At 44.8% G+C, this 13,534-nt stretch overlaps 1 protein-coding gene across 1 annotated transcript in view; it reads left to right on the top strand.

The window, feature by feature from the left end:
* Positions 1-13,534, top strand: part of DNAH9 (dynein axonemal heavy chain 9) — a gene marked incomplete at both ends in the record, with an annotated part of 299,172 nt that overhangs the window by 23,241 nt on the left and 262,397 nt on the right. The window contains 4 exons of the mRNA XM_082678963.1: positions 4,371-4,538; positions 6,201-6,317; positions 8,899-9,049; positions 11,781-11,895. Coding sequence (XP_082535089.1) covers positions 4,371-4,538; positions 6,201-6,317; positions 8,899-9,049; positions 11,781-11,895 — 551 coding nt within the window. The remainder of the gene's footprint in view (positions 1-4,370; positions 4,539-6,200; positions 6,318-8,898; positions 9,050-11,780; positions 11,896-13,534) is intronic.

The raw sequence follows: 13,534 nt of genomic DNA, 5'->3' as shown, positions 1-13,534 counted from the left end.
AGTGCGCATGCACTCACACACACACATTAAACACACACACATTATACACACCACACTCACAGAGACGCACACAGCGCTACAAGTACATACACACATTATACACCACACTCGTACATACACTGCACATATGCACACAACACTACACATACACACTGCACATATGCACACAACACTACAATACACACACATACATACACTGCACATATGCACACACTACACATGCATACACATTACATACCACACTCATCCATACAGACACTGCACATATGCACGCAACACTACACATACATACACCACACTCACACATACCACACATATTGTGCATACACAGACGCAGTCACACACTACACACACGGACATACATACACTGTGCACACAACACTGCATACGACACATGGACACATCACACACAGAGAGTTCATTTTTGTGTCATAATATTGCAGATTCTGCAGGTGCCCTGTTTATGTTTCTCCCCGAAGTCTCTTCCCTCAAACAATGTAGTAAGTAAGCAGCTTGGAGAGAACCCCCATTTCTTTCATTGTCAAATTGCTGTAAAGCTGTGATTCACTTGGAGACAAGATGATTTCCTGCTGAGGCTTCATGCGCGGTAATTAGCGGGCAGATACGTAATAAACTGTCTGAATCTACAGCGCTTTTCCTTTGCTCTTTCCTCAGTCTCCAGCCCTTTCGCTGCCTCTTTTCATTTTGGCCTAATTGGGCTGCTTCCGTTTTAGCCGGGCCGGAGCCCTCGGTCACGTAGGACATTAGCCGCATGAGGTCGGCCTCCATCAGAAGGTGAAGAAAACTGTTTCCCAATGACCTTTGAGATTTTCATCTATGAATGTCTGCTTTGTGCTCGCCCTTAATGAATTCTGAAGGCATTTCTTTTAAGATGTGCGGCCTCTCCCGAGAAGAGGCTTGCTGTTTGTGGGGTCACGGCACAGATGGAACCCACCCTCACCACCCTAGTAAAGGCTGCACAGTTTTTCGTTAGAATAGTAGCTGGCTGGTCCAGCCAGCTGCCTGGGACCCCATGCTCTATGTAGCTTCTGTCTCTAAAAGGAGCGTCTGTGTGTTAGCTATTGTACATCTCTCAGCCACCAACCTGATCTAATGACACCGGGGTAATGAAGATTAATTACTGCACCTACTGTTTATTGAAGTTGTACAAAGGCACTTCCGCTGTAACTCTAACCTATTTGCAGGTTAGGAAAAGGAAGCTTAGAAAAATCAAATGTCTTGCTTTAAGTCTCACAGCTGGTTAATGGCAGACCAGGGCTGTGTGAACCCAGTGATCTGTGCCGTATCCTACACTCTTTCCACGATGCCCTCTGTCCTACCACTGAACTTGCCATTTTCAGCCTGTATATAGCGTAATGAATTTCGTGTGTCTACAACGATGACGGTTAAAAATGGATATTTTAAAACTATAATTTAAACCTCTTATTGGTTTAATGGCCTTTTTTTTTTGTGAGGACTTCTAAATAAACAAGAAAAGAGCTTACATTTAAATATTTTAGGAATCAAAGATACAGTCACCGTGATTACTATAAATCTGTTACTACAGTGGTAAGACAACTTCCCACCTGATGCACTAATCTTCTTCACAATACCTCCGTAATGTCAAACTTCTAAAATCCACCCAGAGATGGAGAGCTCACTACCTATCTTAGCAGCCCAGTCTGTGGTTGGGCCTTTCAGGCATGAGATGGTTCTGTTTTATGGAGTGGAACCACATGAAATTGCTATTTCTTGTAGGTCAGAATGGTCAAGTATAAGAAATTGTATAAGTTCAACCTACAACTTGACACCAAATCTCTTGGGTCCCATTTACTCATTTGCCTTAGTTTTGCCCTCAGAGCAGGACCATGCAAGGTTCTGCCTTGCATTTGACCAAAGCCCTTCAAACATTTAAAGACACAGTTTGGCCTTGCTTTCTAATTCTCTGCTCTTGTCTAATTCTCCTTATTTTCTCCAATTGCTCTGAATCCAATGTTCCTAGAGTCTCTACCACCCTGTCACCTTCTCCTGGAGGTGCTGTCGCTAAGTCAAAGGTCAAAGATCACGTCTTCATTCATTCAGTAAATATTTCTTCAGCATCTGGGAGTCTTCCAGGGACTGAAAATACACCTCTGGGGTGTTTACAACCTACTGAGAAAGATGGATAGAAAATAATGTAATATAATCCCAAATAGTGTATTATAATGCCAGAGTATTATAAGAGTTCTAAAGAAAGCTTACGCAGGGGAAGGGCATAGAGAGTGCAGGAGAAAAGTGGGGTGGGAGGTTCTTTTTATTTGGGGCGGGGTAAGGAAAGGTTTAAGACCTGGAGTTGAACCCTAAATAAATGTATTGCCCATCGTGTGTTTGTTAAGTAAAGCAAAGTAAATATCCATTGTTTTGGGTGACCAGAGTTTCTCCAAAAATAGAATGATTATGTAAGAATTCTTCTAATACCTATGATTTGCCTGTTAGATTGGAGATAAAACACCTTACAGTGACCACCCAGGACCATGCTTCAAGAATTCTTGAGAAATAAAATAGTATAACAAAATTATCATCTAGTTTTCCGATGTAATCAAATGCATCGAGATGCATCTGCCTTAATTTTACAATGGTTAGAAGGGAGGGGATATATGTATACATATAGGTGGTTCACTTTGTTATACAGCAGAAACTAACACAACATTATAAAGCAATTATACTTCAATAAAGATGTTAAAAAATAAATAAAATGGTTAGAGGGTATTTCCTAAAAGTTGAAATTGACATCCACAGAATTATGAAAAATGGGGACCCAGGTGACATTCCACTGCACAAATATGTTTCTCCTATCACACTGACAGCAACTAAGCACTTTTTGAGTGACTTGAATTACTATTTAAGTCTATTTCATTTAAATCAAATTGACTGCTGTTTTCAAAGTTGAACGTGTGTTTAAATAAAGACTGCCCCATTTCCCCAGTGTTGGCAAGATCTCCTGGTTTGGGTGTATGTCTTCCTTCCCTTGGCTGGTTCTTCCTCCTCCTCTCCTCTCCCACTTCAGCCACCTGCTCACGGCCATGGCTGAACACAGCTGAGCAAAAAGCGTTCTTAGATGGCTGCCCAAGGCTGCATGGATGGGCACCCACCTGGCAACACCGGGGAAGTCAGCCACTTCTCAGCACTTCCCAGTGTCTCTGTCTCTGCTGCTGGACTTGGTGTCCCAGCGACAGGAAGGAGATAGGCAGCCCTCTGCTAGCCTAATGGGTCAGCCCATAGCGGTGGCCAGTGGCAGTGGGAATTCCCTGAAATGGTGCCAGGGCCTGCTGGGTTTCCAGCCTCATGTCAGTGTTCCCTTTTCTTTACTTTCAAACCTCCTCTGGATAGAGAGCCGGCTCCCAGGGGTCCACACCACATGTTTGCCAAAATGACATAAAGGTACCTTAATTTCCCTCTTTCCTGTTGAAGAGGTAAGCACACAGATTGGAAGGGATAACAGGGAGAATGTCTTGGTTTGGAGGTTTTGTGATTTTCGATGGGTTCTAATGAGAGGTAAGTACAGTCTGTCACGTTAGACGTGTCCTGAAGGCTTCCATCCTATCAGAGGTGAAGCATCTTCGATAGACTCGGGCAGGGTCCTGTCCTCCCCAGGGCTCTAGGTTGTATTGTCACCTGTCACTTAATCCTGAGCACAGCTGGGCCACTGCCACATCAACAGTGACAGTAATGCACACTCGCTGCCTATTTACTGTGTGCCCGGCACTGGCCTACATCCTAAGCCCGCATTGACTTGATTCAGTCTCACTATTACTGTCCCAACACAGAGCTGTCCTCGCCCACCACCACCCAGCCGGCCACAGGGTCTACCGCAGCATGTACGCCCGGCAAGGGCGCCCCGCAGATGTCTTTTCTTAGCAGAAGTCATTGGTGAGAATGTTGGTGCCACCTCTGAGCTTGTCCTCCGGACTGTTTGGAGGATCCACTTTCCTGTCAATATCCTCCAAAATACCTGTCATTCTAGAACCACATAACATGGTTCATTTGAAATTAATTTTTTAAATAGGTATAAAGCCACTAGCCATGTAGATAATGTTATTATTATATTTTATTTATTAGAGAACACGGAAAGAGGCTGAAGCATAAATTTGAGATGTGTGTGTGTTCATTTTATTTATCGGAATTTTCTCTTCGTTATCAAGTCTCACCAAGAGTTATTTATACCAACCCGATCTAATAATAAGGTTACAAAACTAATCAGGCTTCACATTTTCCTAAGCAGTCACCCACCCCCATATAATTTCCAGCCCTTCCCATACTAATTTGAGTGTCATCTGATGTTGTTATCATCATCATCATTATTTTAACTCTATTGCAAATTGTCTTTATAGGATCTTCTGAAGACAACTTTGGATTTCCACAAATTGGGAAAGCTTGAGTTTAGTGGCATCAGAGGGAGTGCTCTGAGCCAGCAGGCCCAGCGGATGTACAACGAGTTTCAAGAGATGTACAGGGTCTTCTCAGAGTCTTCCTATGACTGCTTGGACCCTCAAAGCATGGTAGAGCTTGGAAGAGCTAACTTGCAAGTTTGTCTCTTTCTCAGATGCCTGTAGCCTGTAGGGTCTGGGTATTTACTTGCATTTTCCCCGTGCATTTTCTTTGGCTCTGTGGTCCCCATGGTTTTATCAGCAGAGACCACTCTTAATTATTCTTTGTGTCAGGAGAAAGATCAGGGGAGGGCCTCTTCCAACTGCTGACTTCTCCAAGCAGATTATATGCAGAGTTTCAGAGATGCTGAGGTGGGGATGGGATGATGGTGGAGGCTGTGGCTGCCCTGCAGCTCCCAAAGCTTTAAGCTTTGAGCAGTGACTGCTAGGTGAAGGCCAGGCACACTTGGGCAGAATTTCATTAGTGGTCTGGGGAGGGGTGAGTGACGCAGTAGCCTAGTTTTCCATTCAGACCCTGGTTCCCAAGGAAATACTTAGGATGAGGAAAGGGCTAGAGCTGCATCTTCCAGGATCAGGACACAGGGGCCCATATCTAACCTGTAGCTCAGGAGAACTGAGACCTGTGAGTCCAAGCCTGCAGGAAACAGAAAGAAGCAAAAGAGTCAGTACAGAAGTAGGGAATGGAGTTCCCTGAGAAGGGAATGGCTGAATTGCTGGAGAAGGAATTTTGAGAGTATTTGAGGGAAAAGGAGAGAGAAATTCAGCAAGAATCTGCTCTGAGCATCTTCCAATGTCTAGGGGTATCTTAATTGGCCAAACCCAGGAAATGTCACTTTCAAAAAATTCCATTAGTCTAAAGTAAAAAAGAAAGAGTTGGAGTACAAAGCAAGATATATACCATATGTTTGCTACCGTGTGATAAAACAAAGCAAAACAAAATCCTATGCACAGGGAAACATTACAATGCTAATATGGTTGGGTTTGGGAAGTAGAAAAATACTACTACATTTTCCTACTTTTCTTTGTCTTTTCATAAAAATATGCATAGCTACTGTAAGGCAATAATAAGAAATAACCATTCCACAAATTAGAGATTTGAGTTAACAAAGTTTCTCTGAAAATTGCTACATTCGAAGAAAGGGCACACTTTGGGTTGCCAGATAAAATACAATAATTGGGACATGCTTATAAAAAAATTCACTATTGATCTGAAATTATATTTAACTGGGTGTCTTGTATTTTTATTTGCTGAATTTGGCAACCTTAGGAACAATAGCTAGCCGCTGTCTTAAGCAATTAAAGTGTAGTTAGAAGAAATAGTGTATACTAGTTTAATTAGCTTACTTTCCTCCTAATGGCCAGATCAGTTTGCTTACATTGAAAAAAATAGGATTTTCACTTGGTGGGGGGAAGGGAAGTAGGGGGTAATGATGGAATAGCCCCATTGCTGAGGCGGCTTTTGGAGTGGCCTGAGGTGGCGGGTGAGAGCAGGGGCTTCAGGGTCTGGAAGGTGGGGCCCAGACAGGAGGGACAGCGTAGCAACCTCACATCCAGCTCTCTGCACCATTTTGCCTAGAGTGTCTAGGCAAAAAATGCTGCAGTAATAGGGTAGCTATCTACATGGATAAACACTAAGGCACGCCATGGTGAACTGTGGAAAGTTAAAATAAGTCCGTGGCATAACCGATTTGAGTACACATGTTCATAGTAAAGAGCACAGCAGGATGGGCCTTCAGAATATCATGTTTCCTTACGTCTGTGATGTCTCTTCAGGAATTTGAAAATGTTGTCTCTGAGTTTAATCAGAGAGTAGAAGACCTTGACCGGAGACTGGGGACTGTCTTTATCCAGGCCTTTGATGATGCCCCTGGTTTGGAGCACGCCTTCAAGGTTTGTAAAGTAGGGGAGCCACCCCATGCTTTATTCTCCCCGCCCTCTTCCAACTGTTTTGTTCCTGCAGAGAGGAATTGTTCCTGTTAGAGCAGTATTGTGGGTGTCGCAGGGCAAGGGAGTGTGCAGAACTGGGCTTCTCAAGTTGACAGCTAATGCTTTTCTGCAAACAGGATGATGTAAAAATGCTTTGTAAGTGAGTTTCTTCTGGAATGCTTTCTTTGGGCCTTAGTAGAGTACCCATTGAAAGTGAAGAAGCCTGCTGTGGTCACCATCCTAAATCCATGGCTCTGCAACACCGCGGCTGTTTAACCGCTGCCGTCAGGTTGGTTCAGGCTGGAGCAAACCACTCAAGCACAAGTAACTGGAGTAAGAAGACACCGGCCCTAGCCCTGTGCTGCCTAGATCAGATGGTACGCAAATGCGCAGGAGGGGGAGGTTTAGGACGATGAGTAGGTAAACGTCTACAGAAATGAGAGATCTGGGTTGTGAGACCTGAAGACTTAGTGGAACAGAACAGACCTTCCATAAACTGAGACAGCACTTATTCTGTAGAGCCTGAAGGTTTAGAAACAGGACTCATCAGGTTACAAGGAGGCAGAGTTTAGCCAAGTAGAGGAAAGAGGTTTCTGTTAATGCTATTTAAAGATGGAATAAACTTCCTTGAGATGTAGGTAAGTTTCCAGGAACTGAACATGTCCAAACGTAGACTGGGTGATTTGTGGGACAATTGCAGAAGAGGCTTAAACCCAGGATGTGTGAAACCATGCTGTTCTAGAACACTGGGCATATATATATTTAACTCATTCAAGAATATACATATGTATTCTTTAATAAATACCTACTACTCTGTAACTCAGGAAGAGTTTTAGAATTTCTCTCTCCAAGTATTTAATTCCAAGAGAAGGGCTTATATGTGTCTATAAAATAATCCCTTTCACCATTAACTGTCATGGCTAATTGGGATGTTACCACTCATAACTGGTGAAGCTGGAACCCCATTTCTGCCTTGAGGATGTCCAGCCCTATCCCTCCCATAAATCCCTGTGCACCATGGATTTCAAGGCGTCTTCAGGTGTCTCACATATACTCTGAAGTTGCTCTGTCTTTGACATCATGGTGTCGTTGCTACTTGTCTACAGTCTCCCTTAAAAATGTCATCTGCCCAGGAAGGTGCTTTCGGGGGTCTTACTATTGCTCTTCTGATGATCCCCACCATGACAGCATCTACATTTATGCCAAGGGCATATCTGTCTGGGTTCCAAACACCCCAATCTTTGCATTTTGTGGAGGAGGGTTCTGAGCAGAAGCAGCGAGAGACCTTTCCAACTTTGCACACCCTTTGCTACCAAGTCCTGAAGCAACACTGCTCATACCCGGAGTCTCAAAGGGCTCTCACGGAGCAGACTCTTCTTCTTTGGGCTCCAACACCTCTTCTCAACAAGGCTGCCCACCCAGTCTGTGCAACCTTGTAGGAAAACCATAACCATTCGGTCCCTTCTGCCTCCTTGGTTTTCTCTTTTTGGTCATCCCACCAACAAGAAATCAAAGCCCTTCCCTCCTCCTTCAGCCAAAACAAAAGCTTCCAATGTATATAATTTCGTGCAAAGAAGTGCCTTTTCAGGCTGGGGAAGTAGGGACCCCCGAGTCCAGATACCCCTGTTACTGCTGTAAGACCATTCAACCACTAGGTGTGCCTCATGGACATGGCCAGAAGGGGTATGTCCAGGTCAGAGAACCTGAATCCGAGGGTGTGGGCTGGCTGCAGAGGTCCCTCAGCCCACACCTCTGTACCTCTCAGCAAGATGTGTGAGCGAGAACTCGGTGGAGACCTGCTCTCTTGTGGCTCCATGGAGGGAGAGCTACTTCCTGTTGTCTCCAGAGATCTTGGTGATTTTGGGTTGGAAGACTGGGTGGTCCTAGAAGTCATGTATTGTTATATCCTAAATATAACTGGAGTCTTCCACGACCTTGTCTCAGGGTAGCATGAGGATCAGAGAAACACAGTCCAGCAACCAGGAGGTGATTAAAAGCATTTCACATTCTGATCCCGCTGCTCCCACCAAGGGGTTAGGGCAGTTTTGATGCACAAGAAACATCTGCAAAGTATCCTTGCAATCACTGCCTTCTGGGGGCAACTGCTCCCTGAAACTCTTTTCTTGGTCCCCACTCTCAAATTTTAGCCCTCCCGATTCTCCCCAACACCCAGCCTATTAGCTTCATTTTTCTTCTCCGTCATCACCCTCCATATCTGCATTAGGTCTTTATGATGTACATCAGCTTACCCTTTCTGACATCTTTCATTTTCTCTTTGTTTCACCCTCTACCCAGGTTCTTACAACACGGCAGGGTCTGGTATGTCATTCAACACACAGGAATCCCTCCTTCAGAAACAAAGACCAGAGGGACAGACTATGAATATTCTGCCGATTCATAATTATCCATCCAGTTGCACAGTAACGGTTTTTTGACCCTCTTACATTTGTGGACAGACATATTAAGGAAAAACCAGGATACAAGATGAATGTAACCTTGGAAAAGTTGAATCTGTGACTTTTTCCCTTCTTTTCTGCCTCTGTAGCTGTTAGACATAGCAGGAAACCTCCTGGAGAGACCACTGGTAGCACAGGACACATCTGATAAATACCTGGTGCTCATCCGCATGTTCAGCGAGGACCTGGATGCCGTGAGGATGATCTACAGTCAGCATGTCCAGGAGGAGGTGGAGCATGGTAAGCTTGTTGTCACATTTGAATGGGGGACGTCTGTTACCAGAAAGGGTGCCACTCTTCTGTATTTGTTACACGTCTGCTGCGAATCCAGGGCATTCTCCAAGAGCACAACCTTCTTGCTTGAAATTCTAGACTTGGGTGATTGAAGAGTTCACTGAACTGTGCATTTCCCTGTGTCTAGGGCAGGATTGGCAGACTGACCCAGAGCAGTGAAGTCCTGACCACTGCCTCGGGTCAGTTTAGACCTCAGCATAATGTGTGAGTTGACCCTCAATCAATGTCGCCACACTGATTAATCTTTAACGTACCTCAATTCCACAGTAGATTTGTACATGCCTGAGAAAAGGTTCTTATCCCTTCCAATGCCTTATCAACCATGCTTTTGGAAGGAGGAACCAGCAGGAGCCTGACAAAGGGCAGTAACACACTGAGGTTACTGTAATTCTTAGATGACCTGTCTTGTCTATTTGAAAGTCAAACACAAGTTCAGTTCAGCTTTGCAAATGTTTCTTGAGGCCTTGCTATATGCAAGGTAAATTTGTGGGCACCGCATGCAGAGGCAGGTCAGGATAAGGGAGAGAATAATTAATCCTAACAGGTGGTTCTTCAAGGAACGCGATTGGCATGAACAGAGTTATAAAAAACTGTAGCAAAACAAGATGAATTGGGCTGGGAGATGGGAGGAAGAGTTTATGGAGATGGTGGCCTTGAGCTTGACCCTGAAAGATGGGGAGATGGACAGCCAGGGAGAAGAGGCAATGGTCTTGGATGCAAAGGCAGGAAACGGTGTGGAAGGTGACCAGTTGGACCTGCCTGAGCCAAACAAGGTATATAGAGGGAGATCATGTCAGCCATGGAGTTTGGAGCCAGATCATGAAGTGCTCTGAGTGCCCTGTTAGGGAATCTGGAATTCATCATAAAGGCAACAGGAAATTTTCAAAAGTTTTTAAGTAATGGCATAACAGGACCACTATTTCTATAAACAGGTTTCACAGTGAGGTCATTAAGAATGGCTTCCACTTAGGAAGTCATCCCAGAAAAATCTGTTGGCCTCAGCTTTATGAGGGACCATCCTCCTGACTTCTCACAGTGGGATGCAGAGTTTGAAAACTCAAACACCTTCAGATGCATATTGAATTTCTGTTGTGCATAACAAATTATCACAACCTTAGTGGATTAAAACAACATCCATCTTTGAGCTCACAGTTGTGTAGGTCTGCAGCCCAGTTTGGTGTGCCTGCATTCTTCACTCAGAATCTCAAGGCTGAAATCAGTCAACTGGGCCAAGTTCTCTTCTGGGGTCTCTGGGGGAAAAATCTACTTCCCAGCTCATTTTTGTTGGTAGAATCCAGTTCCTTGTGACTGCAGGACTGAGGTCTCTGTGTCTTTGTTGGCTGTCAGCCAGGGCCTGCTCTCAGAGATTAGAAGCCCTCCTGTCCCTAACCACATAGCCGCCCCATCTTCGAGCCAGTAATGGCATGTTGAATCCTTCTCATGCTTCAGATCCCTGACTTCCCCTTCTGCCAATAACCAGAGAAAACTCCTCTGTTCAAGGCCTCACCTGATTAAGTCAGGCCCACCCAGGGTCATCTCCCATTTGCCATATAAAGTAACGTCATCACAGGAGTGATATCTCATCACATTCGGTTTCCGCCTATACTTAAAGAGGAGAGACTCATGCAAGGGTGAGGGTCATTGGGTGTCATCTTAGAATTTTGCCTACCATGGAAGCCAAGTAGAAAATGACAGTGTTGGACCTGGGCTGAGTGTAAGGCATCAGGGAGTGGTGGGGTCCATGGTCAACTAAAGGACAAGACCAATATTCAGCTCCTACAGTTAGTTAGAACGGGGGCTGATGGTTGCCAGATTTCCCAGTTTTATCAGAGAAGCTGGAAACTGAGTTTTTTTTTTAATGAAATCTTACAATTGTTAATTTTGACAACTGATTATAAGCAAACAAACCCACTGAATGGACTGAAGTGAGAATATCCAGGCTGTGCTAACTCTGGTCAAGGGCTTCGTAATCCACATGGCCTGTTTCATACATAATCTTACTCAATTCTCACAGAAACCCTGGAAGTTAAGTGAGGAAGATATTATCCCCATTTTATATATGAAAAACCTAAGTGCCTGAGAGATTAAGTTGTCTGTTTAAGGCAGTGTGTCTTTTTTTTTTAAAACATCTTTATTGGAGTATAATTGCTTTACAATTGTGTGTTAGTTTCTGCTTTATAACAAAGTGAATCAGTTATATATATATACATATGTTCCAAGGCAGTGTGTCTTAACCCTGACTGTACAATTAGAATTATCCTGAGTGATTTCTAAAAATACTGATGACAAGGCCCCACGCAGACCAATCAAATCAGAATGGCTTGGATGGGGCCCAGGCCTCAGTGTTTCTAGAAGAGCCCCAGGTGACGCTGATGTGCAGCTGGATTGAAAGTCACAGGTGTGCAGTCAGAAAGCCAGTGAGTGGCAGAGCTGGGCTGGGAATGGCTGTCCTCTGTTGCTGTTTAGCGTTCTTCCCAAGGGCACTCTTCCTTCCCCCTTAGCAGAACTCGGTGATGTCCCAGGAATTTCCATCTCAGTGTAAGCCCAGGGTGACTTTAGCAAGTGGAGGTGGATGAGGCAAAAAGTGCAGTAAGTGGTGGGAGGTGGGGGAGTGTTCGTGAGTAGAGTGGGGCTCAGGCCTGGAGCCTCGCTTCAGTCTGCTGTGCCCTGTCCCCAGGCTTCTCCTCTGTGCATAAGAACATGCCTGCTGTGGCTGGGAGGCTCCGCTGGGCGCAGGAGCTGAGGCAGCGCATCCAGGGTCCCTTCGACAACTTCAGACGCATGACACACCCGTGAGTACCTCGTTGCTGAAAGGCAGGTTTATTTCAGGCTTCTGCTCCCGCTCTGGACTTCAAGTATTGTGGCAACGCAACTCAGTTACTTGAGGCACAAAAATCATCTTCTTTGCTTTCCATTTCCAGCAATCAGCCAGTATCTTAGTCCATTCAGGCTGCCGTAACAGAATACTATAGACAGTGTGACTTAAGAATATCAGAAATCTCTCTCTCACAGTTCTGGAGGCTGGGAAGTCCAAGGTCAAGGTGCTGGCAGATTTGGTGTCTGTTGAAGAGGACCTGCTTCCTGACTCACAGCTGGCTGTCTTCCCACTGTGTCCTCAGATGCAGCAGGAGGGACTCAGCAGCCGTCTGGAGTCTCTTTTATACGGGCACTCATCCCATTCATGAGTACTCCACCCTCATGACCTAATCACCTCCCAAGGCACCACCTTAGGCTTCAACATATGGATTTGGGGAGGACACAGACATTCAGTTCATAGCAACCAGGTACTACTGGCCAAGCATTAACGAGATTGATACATTTGGATTGAAGAGTGGGTCCCTTGGTGTCAGGTGAGGCTTACTGGACACAGGCTGGCTCCTTTTGCTCCAGCAGAGTCCTTGTTTCCAGGGAAAAATGAGTCAGGGTTTTCAAGCTCTTTGGATTCCTCCACACATCTCCTCTGACACGACGGCTCTTTACTACCAAGGCTGCTGGAGAATAATGAAGCCCAGCATTTCCTGAAATGTGGTGTGAGGGCCTCATGTATTAGAAACCCCAGGTGCTTGCTAATGGTGCAGATTACCAGCCCTCACCCCCCACCTACTAAATCCAGATCTCAGGGCAGGGTGGTGCCTGGGATCTGCTTCCTTGGCACACTCTCCCCATGATCCAACGGTGACCAGGTTTGGAAACTATTGGCCTGCCTCACAGCTGACTCTGGAAGCCAAGCTAGTTAGAGGCATCTGGGCTGCTAGAGCGAGAGAAGAGCTGTTGCAATACCTTGTTGAGGATGCTGCCTGGGGAAAGGCAGGCTTTCTCTGACCCCTCTTTCTAAAGACTCCATCTTGTTGAAAACACCTGGCTTTGGCAAACACAACATGTTCAGAGCAGCATTATTTACAGTGGCCAAGACATGGAAACAACCTAAGCGTCCATTGATGGATGAATGGATGAAGATGTGAGATATATATATCACATATGTAATGGAATATTATTCAGCCATAAAAAAGAAGGAAATCCTGCCATTTGCAACATGGATGGACCTTGAGGGCATTATGCTAAGTGAAATAAGGCAGAAAGAGAAAGACAAATACTATATGGTCTCACTTATATCTGGAATCTGGAAATAAGAAATAAAGCCAAACTCATAGTAAAAGAGATCAGATTTGTGGTTATCTGGTTATGGGGGGTGAGGTTTGAGGAGGAGGGTGGGGGAAATGGATGAAGGTCAAACTTGACCAACTTCCAGTTAAAAGATAAATACTGAGGATGTCAAGTACCACGATGGCTGTAGTTAGCACGGCTGCATGGTATATATAAAGGTTGTTAAGTGAGTAGATCCTAAAGTTCTCATCACAAGAAAAAAGAAACATTTTTTTCATTTTTTCTTGTATCTATATGAGATGATGGATGTTAACTAAACGCATTGTG

This window comes from Grampus griseus, assembly GCF_964374135.1.
Source record: "Grampus griseus genome assembly, chromosome: 20".
In the NCBI taxonomy this organism is placed as follows: Eukaryota; Metazoa; Chordata; class Mammalia; order Artiodactyla; family Delphinidae; genus Grampus; species Grampus griseus.
The sequence above is the reverse complement of the archived record's forward strand: the minus strand, read 5'-3'. Positions and strand labels throughout refer to the sequence as shown.